This window comes from Saccostrea echinata, unplaced genomic scaffold (assembly GCF_033153115.1).
Source record: "Saccostrea echinata isolate AGI-Se365-2 ecotype Australia unplaced genomic scaffold, CSIRO_AGI_Sech_v1 ptg000053l, whole genome shotgun sequence".
Classification (NCBI taxonomy): Eukaryota; Metazoa; Mollusca; class Bivalvia; order Ostreida; family Ostreidae; genus Saccostrea; species Saccostrea echinata.
This window is the reverse complement of record NW_026889802.1, coordinates 815,001-840,442: the sequence shown is the minus strand read 5'-3', so window position 1 is coordinate 840,442 and position 25,442 is coordinate 815,001. Positions and strand designations below refer to the sequence as shown.

The 25,442-nt window shown below is 32.1% G+C and overlaps 2 protein-coding genes across 2 annotated transcripts in view; one reads left to right on the top strand and one right to left on the bottom strand.

Annotated features, from left to right (window-relative positions):
- The first annotated feature begins 1,695 nt into the window (after positions 1 to 1,695).
- LOC133204384 (histone H3.3A) lies at positions 1,696 to 2,953 on the top strand. Its single transcript, XM_061340103.1, has 2 exons — positions 1,696 to 2,011; positions 2,220 to 2,953. The coding sequence occupies exons 1-2, from the start codon at positions 1,718 to 1,720 to the stop codon at positions 2,346 to 2,348; spliced, it is 423 nt and encodes a 140-aa protein (XP_061196087.1). The 5' UTR covers positions 1,696 to 1,717; the 3' UTR covers positions 2,349 to 2,953.
- Positions 2,954 to 13,700: 10,747 nt separating this feature from the next.
- The window catches only part of LOC133204441 (MAM and LDL-receptor class A domain-containing protein 1-like), a 45,427-nt gene continuing 33,685 nt past the window's right edge, over positions 13,701 to 25,442 (bottom strand). Inside the window, exons 24-27 of the mRNA XM_061340168.1 lie at positions 25,060 to 25,220; positions 24,800 to 24,881; positions 23,531 to 23,641; positions 13,701 to 13,806 (exon numbers count right to left, since the gene is read on the bottom strand). Coding sequence (XP_061196152.1) covers positions 13,772 to 13,806; positions 23,531 to 23,641; positions 24,800 to 24,881; positions 25,060 to 25,220 — 389 coding nt within the window. The 3' untranslated portion in view covers positions 13,701 to 13,771. The remainder of the gene's footprint in view (positions 13,807 to 23,530; positions 23,642 to 24,799; positions 24,882 to 25,059; positions 25,221 to 25,442) is intronic.

Here is a 25,442-nt window from a genome sequence, read left to right as displayed (position 1 = left end):
GCAAGTCATAATATAAACTCATATTGTATAAATTGTCTGCTAAGAAACAGGAAAACAAATAAGGAATAAATTTCTTATTGGAAACACGGTAAACTTCGTCATTTCTTTGAAATAGAGAAAAAAGAACCTCTATTGATGACTTTCTTAAAGAGGTTTATAGGAACTCGTATCTGACACTGGAAGAGAAGAAACCATGTACTGACCCTGTATACCTTGTCGTGCATGTTACATGCATGAAAAGAGCGCTTAACAAAATGTAAATTTTGGAAATCAAAACAGCAACAACAAAAAAACAAAAAACAAATAACAAATAAATAAATAAATAAATAAATAAATACATAAATAAATAAATAAATAAATAAATAAAAAAAAAAAAAAAAAAAAAAAAAAAAAACTAAACTAAAAATTTAAAATTAAATAAATATTCAAAATAAATGAATAAAGCGTAAGAATGTAATTTTGCTGCTCTAAATAAGTTTAAATGCTTTACTTGAGAGGGGCGGATCCAATGGTGAAAAAATAAAATCCACAGCATTTTACCCAGATTTACCCAAATTTATGTAAATCATAGTAAATTAGTACTGTAATTATTGATTATTTGTTGGTATGTAAGTTACAGTTAAATATTTCATAGGATTTTTTTTCAGATTCGACACTGTCACGTCTCGGTATTTCAGTTATTCCCTAATTAATCGTTCAGCTTAAAAATAAGTCAATTCATTTTTTTTTTCAATTGTGATTCTTAAACATGAGCCACAATTTCAATATTACAATTAGGCATGACATTATAGTATGAAAATAGCAAACTACAGCGTAATCTTTTTTTTTTTCATATTTCAGTGGAATAGATACAATATCAAATATGGAACTCGTATCAAAATCAAATTTGACTGAACTTGAACTTTTGGTTGTAAGTTCCATGTTAAGTTTCCTTTTCGCTTTGAACAAAACATTTAAATTCAATTTTATGTCCATATTTTTGCTTGCTTGTGCAAAACAAAACGTTTTTATTTCTAAAAGTATCCCCCCTTTTTTTTTTGAAGTGTAAATTTCTGAACACACTAGGTGGATTGAAATATGTTCTCGCTTCAGCCAATCAAAGCTCTTCAAATTGAACCAATAATTTTTGAGGTCATCGTAAAGGTCGCCCAATGAGTTATTTTCAAATTTGACCAATCGAAGTTGAGGTTGGAGGTTAGCGCCAACTAATGACGTTTTAGATAACATACGAAGTAGTTCGTTAGAAATAATTTATTCATCGTTGTGAGTCGGAAGTTTTTAGTAAGCGTTGAGAAGTAGACAGTTTTGACAGGTAAGGGAGGAATTCGAAGTTTTTACATAAATATTTTTTTCAAAGAAAGTACAAATTATCAAAATGTCAAACATTTGTTTCGTGTACTTGTTTGAAAGCCATAAAATAAGCTAAGAAGTCCAGAACAAAGAAAAGTGAAGCCATGTATGATTTGACCGCCATTTTTCGGAGCTATAAATAAACAATGTGTGAGGTATCATAAAGACATCCCCATAAATTCATAACATTTACTATTGAGTGACCTCGTACTTATTCCCAAGTGCAATGAGTTCATTTGAAAAGTTCCAATTTCACGAAATTTCGTACAAAGTTTTAGGGAATCCCCCTAGTCATAAATAGAAATTCTTGCACAACAGCGAACGAGTGCATCAGTTCAGCATTTTCGCAAGTAATTTCTGATTATTGATGTTTTTCAGAATGGCTCGTACAAAGCAAACAGCTCGTAAAAGTACAGGAGGTAAGGCTCCTCGTAAACAATTGGCTACAAAGGCTGCCCGTAAAAGTGCCCCCTCAACTGGTGGAGTGAAAAAACCACATAGGTACAGGCCCGGAACAGTCGCTCTCAGAGAAATCAGGAGGTACCAGAAATCCACCGAGTTGCTCATCAGGAAATTGCCTTTCCAGCGTCTTGTAAGAGAAATCGCCCAAGACTTCAAAACTGACTTGAGATTCCAGAGTGCAGCTATTGGAGCTCTTCAAGTAAGTGATCATCTTGAATTTTGTAGATGAAAATTGACTATTGCTATAAAATTTAAGAGCTCGTGATTACTCTATGTATTATAACGTGTGTAAAATCGAGAAATGCAATAATTTAAATATATAATTAAAAAAAAAAATTGATTCAACGAATTAGTTATTTAGGATATATTTCAGCAGGGCTGTTCAGTTTTCTGATATTTGTTTTCAGGAGGCCAGTGAAGCTTATCTTGTCGGATTATTTGAAGACACTAACTTGTGCGCCATCCATGCAAAGAGAGTCACAATCATGCCGAAAGACATTCAGTTGGCAAGGAGGATTCGGGGAGAACGTGCATGATCTCACCTCTGTGTAATCATAAAAACTTATTTTCATATAGACATTGAAATTTTTATCATGAATGCAGCAGACATTTTCAGGACATTATGGCATGGTATTTTGTAATTTTCATTCCAAAAAATTCTCATTGTGTGTTTCTGTTATATATCACAATTTGATTCATACTTGAATTGTTGACCACTGGGCACTTTTCGAGAAAGATATTCTATGACAGGTGTGTCTTTTGGGTGAAAATTACCAAAGTTGTTGCATGATGCATATTTCAAAGACGTTCATAAAGCAATTCTGATTTAAATTTGAAGGGGTGAAAAAAGAAACTTAGTGATTCAAAAAAAAAAGATTAATCAAGATTTCTGTTTGTTTCTTGCATCAAGCCATGCTGATCATCATTGAATCATGAACAGTCAGGGAAATTTTGTGTTTTTATGTGCAGCAGTGTTTTTATAAGTATTTCTTGACTGTCTTCTTTCTCTCTATATTCTTTTGAGAAAATTAAAAAACTGAGCACAAGTTTTTTTTATACTGATGTCTTCTCGTGTTGTCTTTGTAATATTTTAAAATTGTGCTAATACCTTCATTTTAACAATAAACGTAGTAACTAAAAAGTATTCTTTCTTCTGTTATTTAAGAAGCTTTAAACACTTGTGGAGAATGATTTTTTTGTCTTGGATTTTTGACGAGCGAGTCATATGATATAAATGTGTGTACAGAGTTTATCTAGTTCATTTTAAGCATAGCCTTGGTAACTAATTTTCCAGGAAAAAATGTTCAAGGAAGATGTATTGGTCAGGTTAAAAGAATGAACAGTCACTGTTATGTTTGGAACTATTAATAGCGATTCTCTGTAACCACTTAAACTTCTTTGCCACGCATGGTCACCAATTTTGATGAAACTTTGCCCATTTTTTGCTCTATTGGTCAGAGAGCAGTCCCCAGGATCGTGAAACAGACTTGGACTTAAGTCCAATTTTCAATCGCCTGTAAAATGTATAATAATTATTGAGTTAATTTCTAAATTTACGGATAACAACACTTTTGGAGCAATTTGAAATATAGTTTAATTTTGGTTTGCTTGATTTCTATAACACTAGATGAAATCCCGCACAAGGGCGGGGAATTGAATTCAAACCACTACCGACAGAAAACATATTGTAGTTACTACTGACAGCCTACAGGCTTATAGCAGGAAGAAAAACTTCAAAATCCCGCAAGAAGTAGATGAACGTTTCCTCCCCCCCCCCAAACTTTTTTTGTAAAAACTTGAAAAAATAACAATGTCATAAATTGACGTTTATTGTGAAACCTGTTATACTACATTATGGATATTGTACATCAGATGCCTTTATTTCATTTCCGTCAGGGATAAAAGCAGCGAATATGCACATTTTACTGATAAATTGATTTGGGGGGGGGGGGGGGGGTTTAAAAGTTCCCAGGTACGTGGGTCTTAGTTTATAAATAAAGATGTACCTTATTGATATGTAAAAAATGTACTTTACTTTTTTTTTTTTTTTTTACATATTAATAAGGTACATACATATTTATAAACCAAGACCTAAGTACTTGTGCAAAAATTAACTTTTAACGCCCTATGCATAGGCCAAGTATTTGATAAAAAAGACTATTCAGAAGAAAAAAAAAACTGAATATATTGAATAAAGCACAAAATTTTACACCTTTGATTGTATTTGAACAATACCTTATTCATCAATTTTTTTCTCTTTTTATGTAAGCAAGTTTATTACGAAGTACAAATTGTACTTCGGGGCTCTCAGTAAGGAATATTTACAAATTTTACCGATAAATTTATTAGGAAAACCTTCTATATATGTAATAGTCTTTCGATATATAAACATATTTACAACTTATAGTGTTATCAATGATTTACCATTATTTGAATTTTCAATGACATTCACACGAAAGCTTTTTTTTTTATGTTCATTCAGCTATTATCGCCTCGTTTTTCTATTAACATCGGGCTCGATACTATATGTTGTTCTAGAAGTTTCCGTCAATATTAAGATTGGTGAATGACGAAAATAATTTGCACATTTCCCTTTTTAATCGGTTATCACAACTTATTTCTTTTATATCATTTAAATCAAGTTTTGATTGAATAATTCATTGATGACGTTTTATGAAATAAATAAACGATTGCTTGTTGTCAGTTTCACTAAATATTTACAGTAACTTAGATCCGCCAACCGGAAACGCCACCGTACTCATGTTTTAGCTATTTCATGGCAGGTTATAAAAAATTAAAGTAGACTTTTAATTTAATGTATGATACTAACTATGCGAGTGAAATCTAAATATAGTTTACGGACATCATCTTGTATATAGTGTATTGTTAGAGTACGATCTCTGGTGCACCTGTTTCAGAGTTTATTTGCAAAATTTATTAATTTATAAGTATAGATTTTAGTACAACATAAAAACTTTGACTTAAGCTTAAGACGTTTCATGATCCCGGGGCCAGAAGAGCTTATGCGATAGTAAGGTGTCCGTCCGTCTGTCTGTAAACAATTTTTCAAAACGCTACTCCTCCTACAGTTTTGGTCTGATTTCAATATAACTTGGCACACAAGTAGACTACACTAAGATACATGATTTAGTGCATCAGTTTTTAATATCAATGAACGGTGTTGCCATGGTTACTAAAAATAGAAATTTCTGTGAAATTCCTTTTAAACGTTACTCCTCCTACAGTTTTGGTCTGATTTCAATATAACTTGGCACACAAGTAGACTACACTAAGATACATAATTTAATGCATCGGTTTTTGATTTCAATGAATGGTGTTGCCATGGTTACTAAAAATAGAAATTTCTGTGAAGTTCCTTTAAAACGCTACTCCTCCGACAGTTTTCGTCTGATTTCAATATAACTTGGCACACAAGTAGGATACACAAGTAGTGCATCGGTTTTTGATATCAATGAACGGTGTTGCCATGTTACTAAAAATAGATTAAAACGCTACTCCTCCTACAGTTTTGGTCTGATTTTAATATAACTTGGCAGAGAAGTAGACTACACTAAGATACATAATTTAGTGGATCGGTTTTTGATTTCAATGAACGGTGTTGCCATGGTTACTAAAAATAAAATTTCTGTAAAAATCCTTTAAAACGCTACTCCTCCTACAGTTTTGGTCTGATTTCGATATAACTTGGCACACAAGTAGGATACACTAAGATACATAATTAAGTGCATCGGTTTTTTGATTTCGATGAACGGTGTTGCCATGGTTACTGAAAATAGAAATTTCTGTGAAATTCCTTTAAAATGCTACTCCTCCTACAGTTTTGGTCTGATTTCAATATAACTTGGCACACAAGTAGGATACACTAAGATACATAATTAAGTGCATCGGTTTTTTGATTTCGATGAATGGTGTTGCCATGGTTACTGAAAATAGAAATTTCTGTGAAATTCCTTTAAAACTCTACTCCATCTACAGTTTTAGTCTGATTTCAAAATAACTTGGCTCACAAGTAGACTGCACTATCATTCATAATTTAGTGCATCGGTTTTTTGATTTCGATGAACGGTGTTGCCATGGTTACTAAAAATAGAATTTTCTGTGAAGTTCCTTTAAAATGCTACTCCCCCTACAGTTTTGGTCTGATTTTAATATAACTTGGCACACAAGTGGACTTCAATTAGATACTTATTTTAGTGCATTGTTTTTTATTTCGATGAACGGTGTTGCCATGGTTACTAAAATAGAAATTTCTGTGAAATTCCTTAAAAACACTTCTCCTCCTACAGTTTTGGTCTGATTTTAATATAACTTGGCAGAGAAGTAGACTACACTAAGATACATTACGTAGTGCATCAGTTTTTGATTTCAATGAATGGTGTTGCCCTGGTTACTAAAAATAGTAATTTCTGTGAAATTACTTTAAAATGCTACTCCTGCTACAGTTTTAGTCTGCTTTTAATATAATCTGGCACACAAGAAGACTATACTAAAATACATAATTTTATGCATCGGTTTTTGATTTCGATGAACGGTGTTGCCATGGTTACTAAAAATAGAAATTTCTGTGAAATTCCTTTAAAACGTTACTCCTCCTACAGTTTTCGTCTGATTTCAATCTAATTTGGCACACAATTAGAATACACTACGATACATAATATGTATTTCGGTTTTTGATTTCAGTGAATGGTGTTGTCATGGTTACTAAAAATAGAAATTTCAGTGAAATACTTTCAAAACGCTACTCCTCCTAGAGTTTTCCTTTGATTTCAAAATAACTTGGCACAGAAGTAGACTACATTAAGATACATAATTCTATTTATTGTTGCATGTTGCAAAGTTTCAAATCCAAGTGCTACTTTGTTATACGTACAGACCAGTAGAGCTACAGTCTTATCTTCAGTAATTCTGGTTACAACTTGACACCAGAAACATATGTCAAATAAAATTTCGTTACTATGTGTCTTGATTGCCATGGTAACAGCCAGAAAAGTTGAAAAAATTGTGATTTTCAGCTATTTTGAATTTTTCTTGAGCCTTAATAAAGACTAAAAAAAACAAACATCCATTTAGAGATTGGGTGGTAGTCAAAATTGAGTCAGATAAGTTGTTCATATATATCAATCATTAAAGTTTTGGGAATCTACATACAAGGGTACGTATTCAAGGAAACAGAGTATTTTTCAGATTTTTATGCATGTTTTTTCGCCTTATTTCCATAGCAACGCTCAATTTAAAGAATTGAATTTGAATTTTTTGAAATGTGAAAATTAGGGTCACACCAACGCCTTTAAAAATTGATCATCGCTTATATAGAAATATGCTTTTTAAAAAGATAGGATAAGATTAAAACACTAAGAGAGTAAATTTAAAATCCCTTCGTGATATTTAAAACCATGGCAACCATTGCCAACCTATAGGAAATATCATATTTCGTCCTTGGTATATGTTACAAGGATCTCTTGTCTATTATTTGCTTGCATTTCAACCTATAATTGTTTTTATTCTTAAAGGATTTATCGCATGATTTTTCAAAAATCGTAATTTTATGAAAAATATTATGTACCACCTTGTTTATTAAAATACTGAATACAATAAACGGTGTTGAAAGCATGTTTTAAGAGATACTGAGAGTTGAAATTCAATTACGGCAATATGCATATTTCAGTCGGATTTCGGCGAAATACAGCTCTGACGTCATAGACGACAATTCAGTGATAGAGAGATGAGAATATGCACACTATAATAACGGAATTATCAACGACAAATGCAGCTTAATTACAAAAAATGCTGAAAGAATTAATTGCTGTAGTGTGCTTTTTAATTACTATAGAAACATTAACTAGTTCTAAGGTATAAGGCTTTTGGGATATTTTCGTTTTTTATTCGAAACATTTTGAATCTGTACAGCTCCGATTACGGCAATGTTTCGTGATCGGAAAATTATTTTTCAAGACCGCCATCCTTTACAAAACATAAGTAAATCAATGTTATGCTAAAAACGAAGAATAACAAAGTTATACAATATTAAATTTATGAATCAAATAAGTTAATACATGTGATAAGATGACAAATCAAATTGTGATGGCGAGTATCTTCGTTTTTGCCGCGTCTCCTTCGATATCGTCGCTGCTATTTTTACAATGTTAACAGATTTTTCAGATTATTTCTTGCTGACAATTCTTAAATATAAGGTTGGATATTCAATTTCATATCGATAAAATCAGTGATTTGGTCGTCCACAACGCAGAAAATTCAGGTTTTATCGCGTATATTTTAGTAAGATTAACGTGAAGAGCTGATCAGCCATTGTCGCCTTTGACGTCACAGGGTCACGTGATCGCTATCTAATCAACTTAGATTTTTAATTCAGGGGTTTTCATTTAAGTCAATAATTGGTTAATTACCGCGGTTTATCCGCAGTAAAAACACAAAATTTAAAACTGTGGTCATAAGGAACGTTTTACGCTTTTAATTTCAAATAATTTAGAAATATGCGATAAGTCCTTTAAGTGTATGACTTTATAAAATTCAATGAACAAAATTATTACTTTTGAATATTTTGTTTCCATAGTTACGTATGTAATAGTTGATTTACCAAACATGTTTATCATGCATTTAAGACACCAGGCCTTCAACTTTCAGAAACATTCATTGCCACTCTTTTGCTTTGCTGCAAACGTTAACTGTGGGACTCTGAACATGTTGAAAAATGCCATTTTTCAAACTGTAAGACATGTTGCTATGGTAACCATGACCCGTAGCAACCAATTTTTGCCTGATTTGAGTTTACGGTATCAAAGACTTTTATCATAGAGAGTTTTGAGAAATTCTGAGACTATGCGTGCCACAGCTCCTATATAAAATTAAAATTTTAAATTCTTTACAGAGAATGGTTCTTAATGTTTTCAATTATAAATCGCGAGGGCATATAATCGTAGGGAAAACTCCGAGGGTTATTGAAAGAATGGTAACACCCAGCCTCGCGGAAAAAAATGTTCACCAACAGGAAAAGACTGTGAAAATAAGTTTAGTAGAACTAGCTTATTAAAGTTTGGTTTTCACAGGCTAAGGCGGCACCGAGAAACCTCATTTTATTTAATGCATAACTAATGAGTTACATAATGTATAAACAAGAGAGTTGCTAAACAAGCGCTATATGTTATACCGCGATTATCACCCTTGCATTGCACCCATGCAAGTGTATTTCAGAATTAGCAAAAATTGGGTCAAGGTCATTATCCTTGAAGCTATAAACCTTTATACAAAAGTGTTGAGTTTATTCCTGTGCCTTTGACTCAGGTCTCTCTAAAATCGTCTTGCTATTCATATTCTCAATCTTTTGGTTTATTTTCGATAATTATAATTCATATTCGTTAACTATTTTTTTTTATGCGAATCTTATTATTTTTATGCAAAATCTTTGTAATTTTTGTTTGAAAAGTTGACATAAATTTTACAGACAAAAGTTATTGTATTATATGTATTTATATGCCAAAAATTGTGATTCTTATTCGATTATTTTGCTACTTATATTCGATTATCTTGTGATTTATCTGCGAAAAGTTGATATTCATTTCAGTTTGAAAACAAACTTGTTATTAATTTATAAGCAAAAACTTGAAGATGAAAATGTCCAAAAAATAAAGGTGATGCAATGCAAGACAAGCAAAGAAAGAAAAAAGAAAACTCGATAGCAAAAAGCTACCTTAGTGAGACTTTAGTTTTCTAAATTGTGTATAAAATGGTATTGGGTGGGGGTGTCAATGATGAAATATTAATTGACATATGTAGTTTTGAATTTTGTAAGATTCTAAAATACTTTAAGACCTGCGTAAAAATTTAACAGTTCATTTTGTGATCCATATGCTGAATAAATGAATAAACGTATTCAAAGTACGGTTACCCCCCCCCCCCCAAAAAAAAATAATAAAATAAATTAAAAAAAATAAATAATTAAAATAGATAAAAAATAAAATTTATAAATAAATTTGAAAAATGCATATTTCAATATTCTGGTCCATAAAAATCTGCCAGACAATATACACGTACTTTTAATCAATCATGAATAGAAGTTGCTACGTTAAATTAGTTCCAAGTGAATCAAGAAGAGTTATAAAGATATAATTTATGTTTCATTAAAAATATAGCCATTAAGATTGACCTACGCTAAGAAATGCAAGAAATAACACAAGAAACAAAAGGGTTTTTAATGAAAAGAAATTACAATGTATACACATTAAAACATATCTTGCGAACATTGAAAAACATAGGACATGTATAGGTTTCGCACAAGTTGCAGTTAAACTATTGACAGATAAATGAATTGAGTAAATTAAGATGCATGACAAAGCTTCCATTAACAGATATATTTAAAGTCTACTTGTGAGGTAAAATTGACTTTTAACAATCCAGTGAGTCTTGCGTTCGATGCATATTTTAGACGTACTTTAGTTCATGAACATGGTGTTTTATATCTGCCTCCATTACAGTTGCCTGTAAATTCTTTAATGTGAATCATATTTAAATAGAACATTATCCCGAAGAAGAAAGAAAGATTTTTACATCTTAGAAAAATTTCAGGAATTTTTTTCAACGTAATAATGTCATATATGACATCATAAACGTACTGAAATTTTGATGTCTCTGTCTAAAACGCTGTACTTTGAATGCCAATCACCAAACTGATATCAGGATGATGAAAAAAGGAGTTCAAATCATATAAAGAAATCATTAAAGTTTGAACAACAGTTTGATACTCAGCGAGAATTAAATTAATTAGTGTTACAGTGATCTGAACTTTAAGCCCATAGCCATATATATACAATCTCTTTGTATACCAAAGAAAACATCATTTACAGCGCATTGTGAAAAACAAACCTTTTTCGAAGTAGACTCAACCAATAACATTGTAAAATAAAATAAGAAATACATTTATCATAAAAAAAATTTTGATTCAATTTTTCTGAATTTATCTAATCCTTCTAAATGTATTTATATAAGTCTGTCTTATACTATTTTGTAATAGGGAGAGATATCATAAAACATCCTGTATGTCATCCATGGAAGAATGGATGCTCATCTGCAATACAAAAAAAAAAAATGCATTTAATATGGGTGAATTCTAGTTTTGATTAATCCTTAGATTTAGCATCTTTAGCTTAATTTTTTTTTGAATATGTTGAATTATGCTATCGGGAGGCTTGTTTAAAAATGAAATATTGACTTTTATTACATTTTCAACAGTGAAATACTGTGATTTATTTATTGAATAAAAGTGATATTCTCTCACAGTGTGAAAGGATACCAAAATGATATTCTCTCACAGAGTGAAAGGATATCAAAGTAAGTAAAAAATAATTTCTGGACTGTCATAAGACAGAGATAGTAACTAACCATCTTGATAGAGCTAAAACTGCAAATTTCTTCCCAAATATGTTGCTAAAATCCATGCTAAGCAATGTTTTGTAATGTTTTTTACCTGGTAAGCTATGACGTCTCAATCGCTCAATTATGAAGTCAAGCCTATGACACTGTGTTAAGAAAAGACAGAGGCAAAGGCAAAATTAAAAAAAATGTAATAAACAGAAAATTCAATGTTTTGTAGATGAATATAGAATTTATTTCACTCGTGTGACAGGATTTTTTGATATTTTCACTCGTGCTTCGCACTCGTGAAAATATAAAAAAAAATCCTGTCCCACGAGTGAAATAAATTCCATATTTATCTATAAAACATTGAATATTTTCTATTTATTAAGTTTACCTAAGCGCAGACAGAAGTTGTAATAGAAATATCGTCAAGCGCTATATCACTCCTGTAGTCCGTTCCCTTTACAGCCTCAAACCTTATCTAAAAGTAATAAAACATTGCAGAAATATTAAGTGTAATACAAAACTCTTTAATTTCGGAAATAAAGTATCAAATTGTGTTACTAATGATAATTTACATGACTATATTAACTAAATACAGCTCACTAAATTCGAAATGCTATAATATAACCTAACCTGACTGCGAGGAAAACGGTCAAACTCTTGCCCCAAAGTAAAGGGGAAGACATGGAATAATGTTCCCCACTATCGAGGGACAACAGTTTGATTGTTTTGAAGTAGCAATGAAATAAGTTTTAAAAAGAATAAATTGTTTATTTTCATATGGTTACTGAGCAAAACTTATACACGTACATTTTCTGGAAGTTGGGGTAACTTTTCTTCATAAAATAACTTCAGCGCAAGCATTTATTGTTACTGACAGAGCTTAGTCAGCTTAATTATTTAAGTAACAGTACTACCGATGGAACTTATTCAGTCCAGTCATTAGTACGGACAGAGCTAAGTCAGCTTAATTATTTAAGTAACAGTACTTCCGATGGAACTTATTCAGTCCAGTCCAGTCATCAGTACGGACAGAGCTAAGTCAGCTTAATTATTTAAGTAACAGTACTACCGATGGAACTTATTCAGTCCAGTCATTAGTACGGACAGAGCTAAGTCAGCTTAATTATTTAAGTAACAGTAGTACCGATGGAACTTATTCAGTCCAGTCATCAGTACGGACAGAGCTAAGTCAGCTTAATTATTTAAGTAACCGTACTACCGATGGAACTTATTCAGTCCAGTCATCAGTACGGACAGAGCTAAGTCAACTTAATTATTTAAGTAACAGTACTACCGATGGAACTTATTCAGTCCAGTCATCAGTACGGACAGAGCTAAGTCAGCTTAATTATTTAAGTAACAGTAGTACCGATGGAACTTATTCAGTCCAGTCATTAGTAAGCACAGAGCTAAGTCAGCTTAATTATTTAAGTAACAGTACTACCGATGGAACTTACTCAGCCCAGTCATTACTACTGATAGAGCTAAGTCTCCCAGTCAATCCAGGTCAGTATAACACTGATACTTCTTATTTCAAAGCAATAAATTAAAGAAATGGGGTTAAAGAACATGTTTGTTTCCTTCATTTTTACCAGACATGGCCAGTATAACCGTAATGTGAACTTTTAGTCCACATATATATTTTATTTTTATACATCTGTGCATGGTATTTGAACCTGGATTTATTTATCTAAGATCATCGACATCGACCAAAAAGAAAAAGAAAAAAAAACATTGATAAAAATATATATATAAATCGATGCGCATGAAATTGATTAACAAATACTGTTCATCAATTCTTTTACGACATCTTATTTTGGCGAGGTATTTATTTGCTATTTATAAGCAAAACAAAATTTCCACGAAAATAATGCAAATATACACAAGAATGAAATTTTCGCGAGCAGACGGTTTTCGCATAACAAGAAGGAAATAAAGTTCTCACGAATACTGAGTAATTTACAATAACATAGTACGTTATAGTAGTCCATTGTATTTATACCTTGTAATTTGTTGTTGTTCCTATATTAATGGAGGCTTCGTTCCACTGGTTTCCCTGATTTCCTGATCTAGTCCATATCAAGTTTTCATTCTGTAAAACTTTAAGAGTTCCCATTCCAGTGCCATACATATGGTACCAGAACCTCAGACACCTGGATCCGCCTATTAGATTTATCACACAGGTATATCTTTCTTGTAAAGGCATATGAGAATACATGCAATAATTTGCTTTACTCCTATCATGATAAATAAATATTATTAAATTGCTCTTTAATACTCATTCCTGAAATTTAAATTAATGTTATACTTCTTAGCAGACCTTGATTAACCTACTTTTCTGAAAAATTAGTATCTTGACTTTCCGAAAATTAACATTGATTGGAACTCATTTTTTTTAAACGCATATTTGGAATTTTGGACTCTCTTTAAAAAAAAATTGACACCACTTTTCTATGTAAATGTAGACTTACCAGCAATATAGGGGGATTCGTAGTAAAATTTGTTCCCACTTGGTACAGGGGAAGACGTCTCTACATACAGATAGTTATTTCCATTTTTAGCGCTAGAGGGTCCTGTACCTCTTGACGGTGTTCTCCCCTGAAGGAGTACAGTTTTCATAAATACTGATTCATCACGTCTTTGGGATTTGTTTAATATGACTACTTTTTATGATTAATTTAAGAAGTCCTGAAATAATATAATATCAGAGTTCTATCAGTGTTAAAAATACCGAATTAATTTGCCAATCATAAGACTGAGGCCTAGAATTTTGAAGCATGCAATCTCCATTTTCAAAATCACAGGATATCGTGTTTGAAGCTGAAAAAGATGGGGAAAAAATATTTTAATTTGTAATAATATGTTGTCAGAAGCATCTTGGTATATTTGTATTACATTTGCGCTGTCTGAAAATCTAATTCACGTACTTTTAAAATAAATGTTCTTCGAAAGCTGTGATTATTCATTTAGATGAACAATATCGTTTATTCAAGTGAGGGGATAAAAAAAGACTTTGCACAATTTGATTTTGGCAAGAGTTTAACACGCATTCTCTGTAAGCACCAAAAAATCTGGAAACGACATGTCTCAGATTTTGATGAAATTTGCACTACAGGTGTGTCTTGGTACAAAACTAGCAAATATGGTTTCGGAAGTTCCACACGTGCACGCGGTTGCCATGGAGACGGATCCATTGAATTTGGCCCTTTTGGACCAAACGAAAACATGAAAATTGAGGAAATGTAAACAAATATTTATCGCTATCTAATACACTCTAACAAAAAATCATTGGATCATATGATAACATGAACTTTTAAGGTACACAGGGCATATAATCACTTATTCTAAAAATATTCCCACTCTAAGAAAAAGGTCATGCAAACTGACATGGTTTCTGAAAATTTGAAAAATGAGGAATTTAGTATTTTTTGGGATCTTTAAGTCTAAATAAGTAAAATTGTCCGTGGAAAATTTCCAAAACTTATGTGTGTTTTTATACTTGACAGTTACTAGTGTCATCTCATGAAAAAATATCGGTGGGCTTTTAATCCTATTTTTAGTAACATGTATCTATAAATAGATAGATTTTAGAAAAATGTAAAAAATCAAATTTTGGCAAAGTTTTAGATGTCATTGCGGGATAAATAGGACGTATATTGTAAAATTTAAGATATTAATGACAGCAGCTGGACACCCCTAGCTGGAGTGGACAATGGTTGAGGGGTATTCCTATTTCTATTTATAGTATCAAGCACCTAAATATAGATATGTCTCTGAATATTAGGAAAAACGACAGTTTTATGCTAATTGGAAGCTTCATAGAAAAAGTATTAACAAATATAAAGCTCTCTACAATATGCCTTCATAAAGAACAAGTGTTTGTACAATAATTGATACAATATTGAGGGTCGACTCTTGTTTCCTATTATAGCAACAAAGGTCTAAAATAGATTCCTCGAATAATCGAGAAAATGTAGATTCTTGCATTTTCTCAGGTAATGTCGGATGGAAAAAATGCAGACTAATTGTTATAAACATAGTGTGACTGACAAGTACTGGAAACCATTTACTGAAATACACACTATCTGAAGGGGGTTCCCTTTTCTATTTATAGCACCAACACCCATATATATAAACATCTCAGCATATGAGGAAAATTGACAATTTTCCACCAGTTGTAAGCTTCATTGAAAAAAGTATTTACAAAATATACTACTGTCTACAATATGTCATGAACAAGAACATTTGAGCAATTGATAATTAAAAAATATAGAAGATGGACTCTCTTTTCTTTTTATAGCAACAGTTGTCTAAAAATAGATGCAGTGAGTTATTTAGAAAATATACATTCTTGCACTATTTTAAACATTATGGATTGAAAATTTGAATACTCTCTATCATAAACATAATATGACTAACAAGTACTAGAAACCAATGACTGAAATGCAAAATGTTTCAAGGGAATTCCCATTTCTATTTATAGCACAAAAAATAAAAACTATGATATGATTTAGTATATGAGGTAAAATAAAAAAAATGTCCACATACATACATGTATTATTGAAGGTAGGCTCACAATTCTTTTTTAGCAAGAATTGTCTAAAAATAGATGCTGTAAATTTGCACTATTTGAGATATCATGGATGGAAAATTTGCAGACTAACTGAATGTTGAAAACATAATGTGACTGACAAGTACCTGTACTAGTTACCATTTACTGACAAGCACAAAAACAATGAGGATTTTCAGTTCTATTTATAACTGAAATACACAAAATCAATGAGGATTTCCACTTCTATTTATAGCAACAAAATTATACAAGAGACCAGAGGGCTTTAACAGTCATCTGATAACAACCCTGTAACGGATCAATGAAACGGCAATTTAACAAGAGACCAGGGCCAGTATCGCTCTCCTGATAAATTTTACAACTATATCACTTCTATTCTAAGCTTCTTAGTATCTTATATATTTAGGTAAAGCCTAGAAATCCCAAAAGTAGCTCTGTGACCTACTTTTGGATTACAACTCTGTGAAGTTAATGATTGTAAGCCAAAATTAATTCACTGTGACCTACTTTTAGGTTAACATAGTCCGTGATCCCAAATGCATAAAATGAGAAAATTGGTGATTATTAGCCTTTTACTATTTCAAATATTTAGATATTTCCTTAAAACTACAAGTGACCTACTTTTGTTTGACTCATCCCGACGACTAAAGATGCATAACCTGACAAAGTTTGATGAATCTAAGCCAATTGGTCTCTGAAATATTTAAATATCGTCAAGAAATTCTAAAAGTAGGTAACGGTGATCTACCTTTTAGTTGATACATTCTGAGGACTCGGGATGCATCAACTGACGTTTGATGATTTTAAGTTTCACAGTGTCCAAAATATGCCTCTAAAATGATTTGAAAATAAATACCAGCAAAATTCAAATGCATCAACTTACAAGGTTTAACAGTATCTAAAATAATGACAGTATTTTTTTTTTTAAATGATTACCATACAAGTCAGAAAGTAGGTCACGGTGACTTAATTTTCTACTCTTTTGTTGACACATTTTAAAGCCACCTGATACATCGACTGGTAGGTTTTGATGATTAGAGGCTTCAAAGTGCCCGAGATATGCATCAAAATCAATTGAAAGATGAATACCTGCAAAATTCAAAAAAGGTCATCATGACCTACTTTTGAGTCAACTTGACATGAGGTCCTAAGATGCATGAATTGAAAAAAAAATTTGTAATTCCAGTCATTATATTGGGCAATATAATAATGCCCCAGGGTTATACCTTTAACAATTTATTTTTAATCTACAATATATTTTCATCCATGTTAGCATAAAATTAAAGTTTGGTGATAATCTGCCCAGTAGTTCTTCTCTTGTCTGTCGTCCGTCCGTTTGTCAGTCCGTCTGTTTAGCTGTTTGTCCGTCCGTCTGTAACCTTTTCACATTTTCAACTTCTACACTGTACATGTAGTTCTACCGGTATATACTTATAACAAAGGAAGAGGCAAGAGGCACCTTGACATGAAACATTGGAACAGCATTCTGTAGAATAATGATCCTTGGTTTAGTCTCTTTTTGTGGCAAGAATTATTGCAATCAGACTATAAATCTGTAGGAGGAGCAGCCTTTAGAAAAATATACAGAATTTTTTATGTTTAGTAAATTATGTGTAGTCTACTTGCATGTTATAAGAAAATCAGACCAAAACTGTAGGAGGGGTAGCATTTTGAAAATATTTAACAGAATTTTTTATTTTTATTAAACATGGCAGCACTGTTCATCGAAATCAAAAACCAATTAATAGAATTGTATATATCTTAGTGTAATTTACTTGTGTGCTAGGTTATATTGAAATCAAACCAAAACAGTAGGAGGAGCAGCGTTTTGAAAGTGTTTTAAAGAAATTTCTATTTTTAGTAACCATGGCAACACCGTTCATCGAAATCAAATACTGATAAATAGAATTATGTATCTTAAAGTAGTCTACTTGTGTGCCAAGTTATATTGAAATCAGACCAAACTGTAAGAAAAATTGTTCACTGATAGACGGACAGACATATGGACAGACGACGGACACCTTACTATCGTCAACTTCCCTTACTTATGCAGCAATATACCTTCATCACCTGCATACGGGGTATATATCTCTCAGTTGATTCGATACCGTGAGCATGCTCTACGTATGTACAATTTCTAAAACAAGGTAAATTACTGACAAACAAGTTGATGAAACAAGAATATCAGCTGTCTCGTTTAAAGTCATCATTTCGTAAGTTCTATGGTCGATACAATGACCTTGTCAGCAAATACAATTTATCATTGAGTCAAATGCTGACTGACGTTTTTATACTAATTGTTAGGCCATTATTTACACACTGAATTGGTGACGGATTTTTCCGTTATTTCCCGATCATGACAAGGGGCACATGGCGGGTGTGACCGGTCGGCAGGGGATGCTCACTCCTCCATGGCACCTGATCCCACCTCTGATGTTTGGAGGTCCGTGTTTGCTCTGCTCCTATTTTGTATTGTTTAATGGACTTTTGAGCTTGAATACTGTTCGTTATCTCCATATATTTCGCATAAGCTCTCCTGGTCTCTGACCAATTGACCTAATGAGAATGAGCATGAGAATTTAAACGGTTGAGAAAGCATCAGTTTCTGACCACAATTTCATTAAAAAAATACATGGCTAAATTTGTATTTAAACTGTACTTTCTTCTTTGCCCTTAACAATATTTGATATAGTGCAAGAATCTACATTTTTTCTGTAATTCACAGCACCTCTTTTCAGACAAATATAGCTGTAAAAAGAATTGAGAACCTACCTTCAATAATATACAAAGTGTTGTCTAACCACATGTTCTTGATGTTAACAGATTGTAGAGTTCAGTTTATTTGTAAACACGTTTTCTATGAAGTTTCTGATTGGTGGAAAATTATCTTTAATGTCTGAAATAGTGCAAGAATCTACATCTTCTTGATAATTCAGGGTTTCTAATTTTAGAAAATTGTTGCCAAAAAAAAAATGAAAGTAAATGTTCATGACATATTGTATACAGTTGTATTATTTTGTAAATATCTTTTAAGATGAAGGTTATTATTGGTGGAACTTTGTCATTTTTTCTCATATGCTAAGACAGAATTTTTGTTAGGTGTTTGGTGCTATAAATAGAAAAAGAAACCTCATTCAAATAGTGTACATTTCAGTAAATTGTCACTAGTGCTTGTCAATCACATAATGGTTATAACAGTAACTGTTAGGATGCAAAGTTTTCATCTGTTATGTGTGAAATAATGCAATAATTTACATATTCTAAATAACTCACAACATTTTGATATTTTTTGACAATTATTGCTATTATAAAAAAGAGAGTTCACCCCTAAAATAGTGTCAAAATAAATAGTTTTAAAATATTGACTATCTGTTCTTGTTTATGACATATTGTAGAGAGCAGTTTATTTTGTTAATATTTTTTTCTGTGAGGGTTCTTACTGGGAAATTGTTATTTATTCTCATATATTGAGATATGTAATTTTTAAGGTGTTTGATTCTATAAATAGAAATAGGAACCCCCTTCAAATATGGGCATTACAGTGAATGGTCACTAGTACTTGTCAGATCCTGTTGTTAAAATATTGTAGATAGCAATATGTTTGTAAATATTTTTTATGAATCTTCCAGTATGTGCCTCAATATATATACCTCAATATACTAAGAGAGATCTAATTTTTTTTTTTAATTTTTGTGCTAAAAATAGAAATGGGAATCCCCTTGAAACATTTTGCATTTCAGTCATTGGTTTCTAGTACTTGTCAGTCACATTATGTTTATAATAGAGAGTATTAAAGGTGCTTAGACACAGATTTGAACTTAATATTTATTCAAATTTTCTGTATAATATCACGACTTATATATTGCAATAGCATTTCACACGAAAATATAATTAAAAACTTATTTTATCTGGAAATTATTGGAACTACGAATTCCTGGACGCGTTTGATTAACACATCCTTGCACTTACACAAATTTTAACTTTATCCTTAATATTTAAGAAAAGAAGCGATTTTGCTATGTATTAATGAAAAATATTACATCTATAATCCAGAAAATTCAGAGTAGAAATGTTCGAAAGTAAAACCAAATCACCAGTATTGTCAGTCCGTGCTCTGTGATGTGTACAAAGTTTAACAAATTGAACACACCCGTGAAACGTAAACTGTTTTTGTAAACAGGGCACGAGCTCTGTTATTGTTAATGTTTACGATTCACCGAGTGTGTTCAATTGTTAAACTCTGCACACACCACTGAGCACGGACTTACAATACTGTGAGTGGGTTTTGCTTTCGAACATTTCTACTCTGAAATTTCTGGATTATACTTTTACTATTTTTCATTAATACACAACAAAATTGCCACTTTTCTTAAGTATTAAGAATAAAATTAAAATATGTGAAAGCGCAAGGATGTGTCAATCAAACGCGTCCAGAAATTCGGAGTTTTAATAACTTCGAGATGAAATAAGATTTTTATTATATTTTAGTATGAAATGCTATAGCAACATATAAGTCATGCAATTACACAGAAAATTTGAGAAAATATTAACTTCAAATCTGTGTCCAAGCACCTTTAAAATTTTCAATCCATGATGTCTCTAAATTAGTGCAATGTATCTTTTCTAAATAGCTCACTGCATCTATTTTTAGACAACTGTTGCTATGAAAAGTCCATCTTCAATATGGTGTCAATTATTAATTACTCAAATGTTCTTGTTCATGAAATCTTGTAGACAGCAGTATATTTTGTAAATACTTTTTCAATGAAGCTTACAACTGGTGGAAAATTGTCATTTTCCTCATATGCTGAGATGTTTCTATTTATGGGTGTTTGGTGCTATAAATAGAAAAGGGAACCCCCTTCAGATAGTGTGTATTTCAGTAAATGGTTTCCAGTACTTGTCAGTTACAATATGTTTATAACAATTAGTCTGCATTTTTTCCATCCGACATTACCTGAGAAAATGCAAGAATCTACATTTTCTCGATTATTCGAGGAATCTATTTTTAGACCATTGTTGCTATAATAGGAAACAAGAGTCGACCCTCAATATTGTATCAATTATTGTACAAACACTTGTTCTTTATGAAGGCATATTGTAGAGAGCTTTATATTTGTTAATACTTTTTCTATGAAGCTTCCAATTAGCATAAAACTGTCATTTTTCCTAATATTCAGAGACATATCTATATTTAGGTGCTTGATACTATAAATAGAAATAGGAATACCCCTCAACCATTGTCCACTCCAGCTAGAGGTGTCCAGCTGCTGTCATTAATATCTTAAATTTTACAATATATGTCCTTTTTATCCAGCAATGACATCTAAAACTTTGCCAAAATTTGATTTTTTTTACATTTTTCTAAAATCTATCTATTTACAGATACATGCTACTAAAAATAGGATTAAAAGCCCACCAATATTTTTTCATGAGATGACACTTCATATTCTCAAGTATAAAAAAACACATATGTTTTGGAAATTTCCCACGGACAATTTTTCTTATATAGCCTTAAAGATCTTTAAAAAATACTAATTTTCCCACTTTTCAAATTTTCAGAAACCATCTCAGTTTGCATGACCTTTTTCCTAAAGTGGGAATATTTTTAGAATAAATGATTATATGGCCTGTGTATCTTAAAAGTTCATGTTATCATATGATCCAATGATTTTTGTTAGAGTGTATTAGATACAGAAAAATATTCGTTTACATTTCCTCAATTTTCATGTTTTCGCTTGGTCAAAAAGGGTCAAAAATGGCCAAATTCAATGGATCCGTCTCCATGGCAACCGAGTGCACGTGTGGATCTTCCGACACCATATTTGCTAGTTTTGTACCAAGACACACCTGTAGTGCAAATTTCATCAAAATCCGAGACATGTCATTTCCAAGCCCTATAGTAAATTTGTTGGTGCTTACAGAGAATGCATGTAAAAATCTTAACTATTTTTCATCATTATAGCTTTACTTTGCCTCAAAATTAAGTCTTTCTGTAAGATATAGGTATCGGTTAATATTCTTAAAAATTGCAAATGACATCTGAAAAGAAATGTAATATGAGATAATTTAAAAGAAAATTCCTGAAATTAAATTTCTATTCTTTGCCCCAAAATATTACATCTGGTGAAATCTGTGAACCTTACTTAATCTTCATGCCACAAAACCTGAACGCAAATCAGCATTTTAAAAAATTCCAGATATGACCATAGTTAGTGTCAATACCGTAATCGCTAGTTTTATTACCCGGAATGTTTGCCGATTTTGGTATAAAAACGAGTTGAAATATCGACGCTTTGTATTCTGTGGATTTTTTTTTTATACTCTTAATACTAACTCTGTAAACATTACAGAAATGTTTGCACTTTATTTTTTGGCGAGTTTAAATAAATTTACTTATTTTATTTATTTATTTTTTTTGGGGGGGGGGGGGAAGTCCAAGGGGGTGATAAAGACGGAAGAAAATAATCACAGAAGAAAAGACACAACAAACCTTCAAATACCAGGCAAGAAGCTAAAACCTTTGTCTACACAATGGAGGAAATATTCAAATACCAGGCAGGAAGGTCAAACCTCTGTCTACACAATGGAGGAAATATTCAAATACCAGGCAGGAAGGTCAAACCTTTGTCTACACAATGGAGGAAATATTCAAATACCAGGCAGGAAGGTCAAACCTTTGTCTACACAATGGGGGAAATATTCAAATACCAGGCAGGAAGGTAAAACCTTTGTCTACACAATGGAGGAAATATTCAAATACCAGGCAAGAAGGTCAAACCTTTGTCTACACAATGGAGGAAATATTCAAATACCAGGCAGGAAGGTCAAACCTTTGTCTACACAATGGGGGAAATATTCAAATACAAGGCAGGAAGGTAAAACCTTTGTCTACATAATGGAGGAAATATTCAAATACCAGGCAGGAAGGTCAAACCTTTGTCTACACAATGGAGGAAATATTTAAATACCAGACAGGAAGGTCAAACCTTTGTCTACACAATGGAGGAAATATTCAAATACCAGAAAGCAAGGCAAAACCTTTGTCTACACAATGGAGGAAATATTCAAATACCAGGCAGGAAGGTCAAACCTTTGTCTACACAATGGAGGAAATATTCAAATACCAGGCAGGAAGGTAAAACCTTTGTCTACACAGTGGAGGAAATATTCAAATACCAGAAAGCAAGGCAAAACCTTTGTCTAAAAAATGGAGGAAATATTCAAATACCAGGCAGGAAGGTAAAACCTTTGTCTACACAATGAAGAAAATAATCAAATACCAGGCAGGAAGGTAAAACCTTTGTCTACACAGTGGAGGAAATATTCAAATACCAGAAAGCAAGGCAAAACCTTTGTCTACACAGTGGAGGAAATATTCAAATACCAGAAAGCAAGGCAAAACCTTTGTCTAAAAAATGGAGGAAATATTCAAATACCAAGCAGGAAGGTCAAACCTTTGTCTACACAATGGAGGAAATATTCAAATACCAGAAAGCAAGGTAAAACCTGTGTCTAAAAAATGGAGGAAATATTCAAATACCAGACAGGAAAGTGAAACCTTTGTTTAAACAATGGAGAAAATATTCAAATACCAGGCAGGAAGGTGAAACGTTTATCTAAACAATGGAGAAAATATTCAAATACAAGGCAGGAAGGTAAAAACCTTTGTCTTAACAATGGAGAAAATATTCATGTGTATGAGCAAAGAGAATCAAAATGTTTTTTTAATATAATCATGCACAACTGTACCATCAATTGTATCACAGAGCCTCCCTGTGTAACCGCTATTACAGGAACAAGAAAAGTCATCATTTCCGACGTCATTACAAGTTCCATATACACAGGGCGCAGCCGCGCAACCTACAAACATAACAGAAAGGTACAACCAGAAAATCAAGCTGAAGGGAGTAAATAATTATTAACAATTCCTGGTAAGTTAATTTGAAGAAATTTCAAGACAAATTAAAAAAAAGGAATTTCTTGGGACATATGCATTTTAAGTCTGTTCTTTCTATAGCTGTAGGAAAATATTTTGTTGAAAGGTTTCTTAAATCAAAACTTCAGTCCGATAGCAACATAAATAGACTTTTCCTTTGATGTTGACATACCATTTTGATTAAGATTAGAGAGATGTTTTTAACGTGTCCTCCTTTTTCGATTGACTTTAAATTAGTCATAAATTATTTTTTAATAAGAGAGAATTGTGACCAAAACAAATTTCACTATGAATTTTTCATTGGAATTCAGTTAAGACAAGAATGAATACTAAAAAAAAAATTAACCTAAAATACTTTTATGCACAATTATTTCATGCACATTTTTGGCTACTGAAGAATAGATATGGATGTAGTAATTAGTTGCTCCCCTTTTCACGCGAGCAACGACCTAAATGCAGTTAGGCAGTTAGGCATGTTATGTGCTAAAATTTTACAGAACGTTTTTGAATTGAGTACCATTCTCGTTAAAGTATATTCCACATGGCATTTTAGCTGATATTACCAAATTCCTTCAATCCCACCTTAAACTGGGTTTCAGTCGGAATTGTCTCCTAGGTCGCATTATTATAGAAAATGCAATACATTTTTTGCATTTGCAAAACTTCCCTACGCTCATTAGAAGATACTGAAAGGTTTTGAAACCATATTTGCTTATGTATTCCCCACAATGTGTTTGCATATATTATGTAGCAGTATGCCATAACTCAAAAAACACAAGAGATTTTCTCAAACGAAATGTAGTTTCTACACTTTTGTTGTCCTGTAACAGTGTAACACTCCCGATTCAAATCCGAATGGGAAAAAATGGAGGCAAATAATGAAGACCAGATCTTACTCAAAAACACAACTTGTAAAACAAGCTTTCTGAGAATATTGCATTCAATCAATTCTCTCCCCCCTCCCTTTTGCAGACAAGTTTGATCTGGTTACCAGCCCTTAAAATTAAAGAAAAGACAATAATTCCATCAAATATCACTGAAGCGGAATAAAATGCAAACTTGATTTTTAACTATGTACTCACCACAGCTTCCACTTGATGTAGAGATATCATCTAGTGCAATATCACTTGCATAATCGTTTCCTTTTACTGCCTCAAACGAAATCTGTATATAAATGTAACATAGTCAGTTTCTCTCTCTCCCCCCCCCCCCTCTCTCTCTATATATATATACTTATTTACACAATTGCACTTAATTTAAGAAAGATTAATGGGTTTCAATACTGAAGATTTTAGGATAATACAGGGACACAAATAAAGGAAGTTTGTTATTTTCCGCGCACCTTGTAATCTGTTGTTGTTCCTATGTTTACATAAGCCTCCCTCCACTGGTTCCCTTGATTCCCTGTTTTAGTCCACACCGGATTTCCATTCTGTAGAACGCTAAGTGTTCCCATTCCAGTGCCATACATATGGTACCAGAACCTCAGACACCTGGATCCGCCTATTAGATTTATCACACAAGTATATCTTTCTTGTAAAGGCATATGAGAATACATGCAATAATTTGCTTTACTCCTATCATGATAAATAAATATTATTAAATTGCTCTTTAATACTCATTCCTGAAATTTAAATTAATGTTATACTTCTTAGCAGATCTTGATTAACCTACTTTTCTGAAAAATTAGTATCTTGACTTTCCGAAAATTAACATTGAATTGAA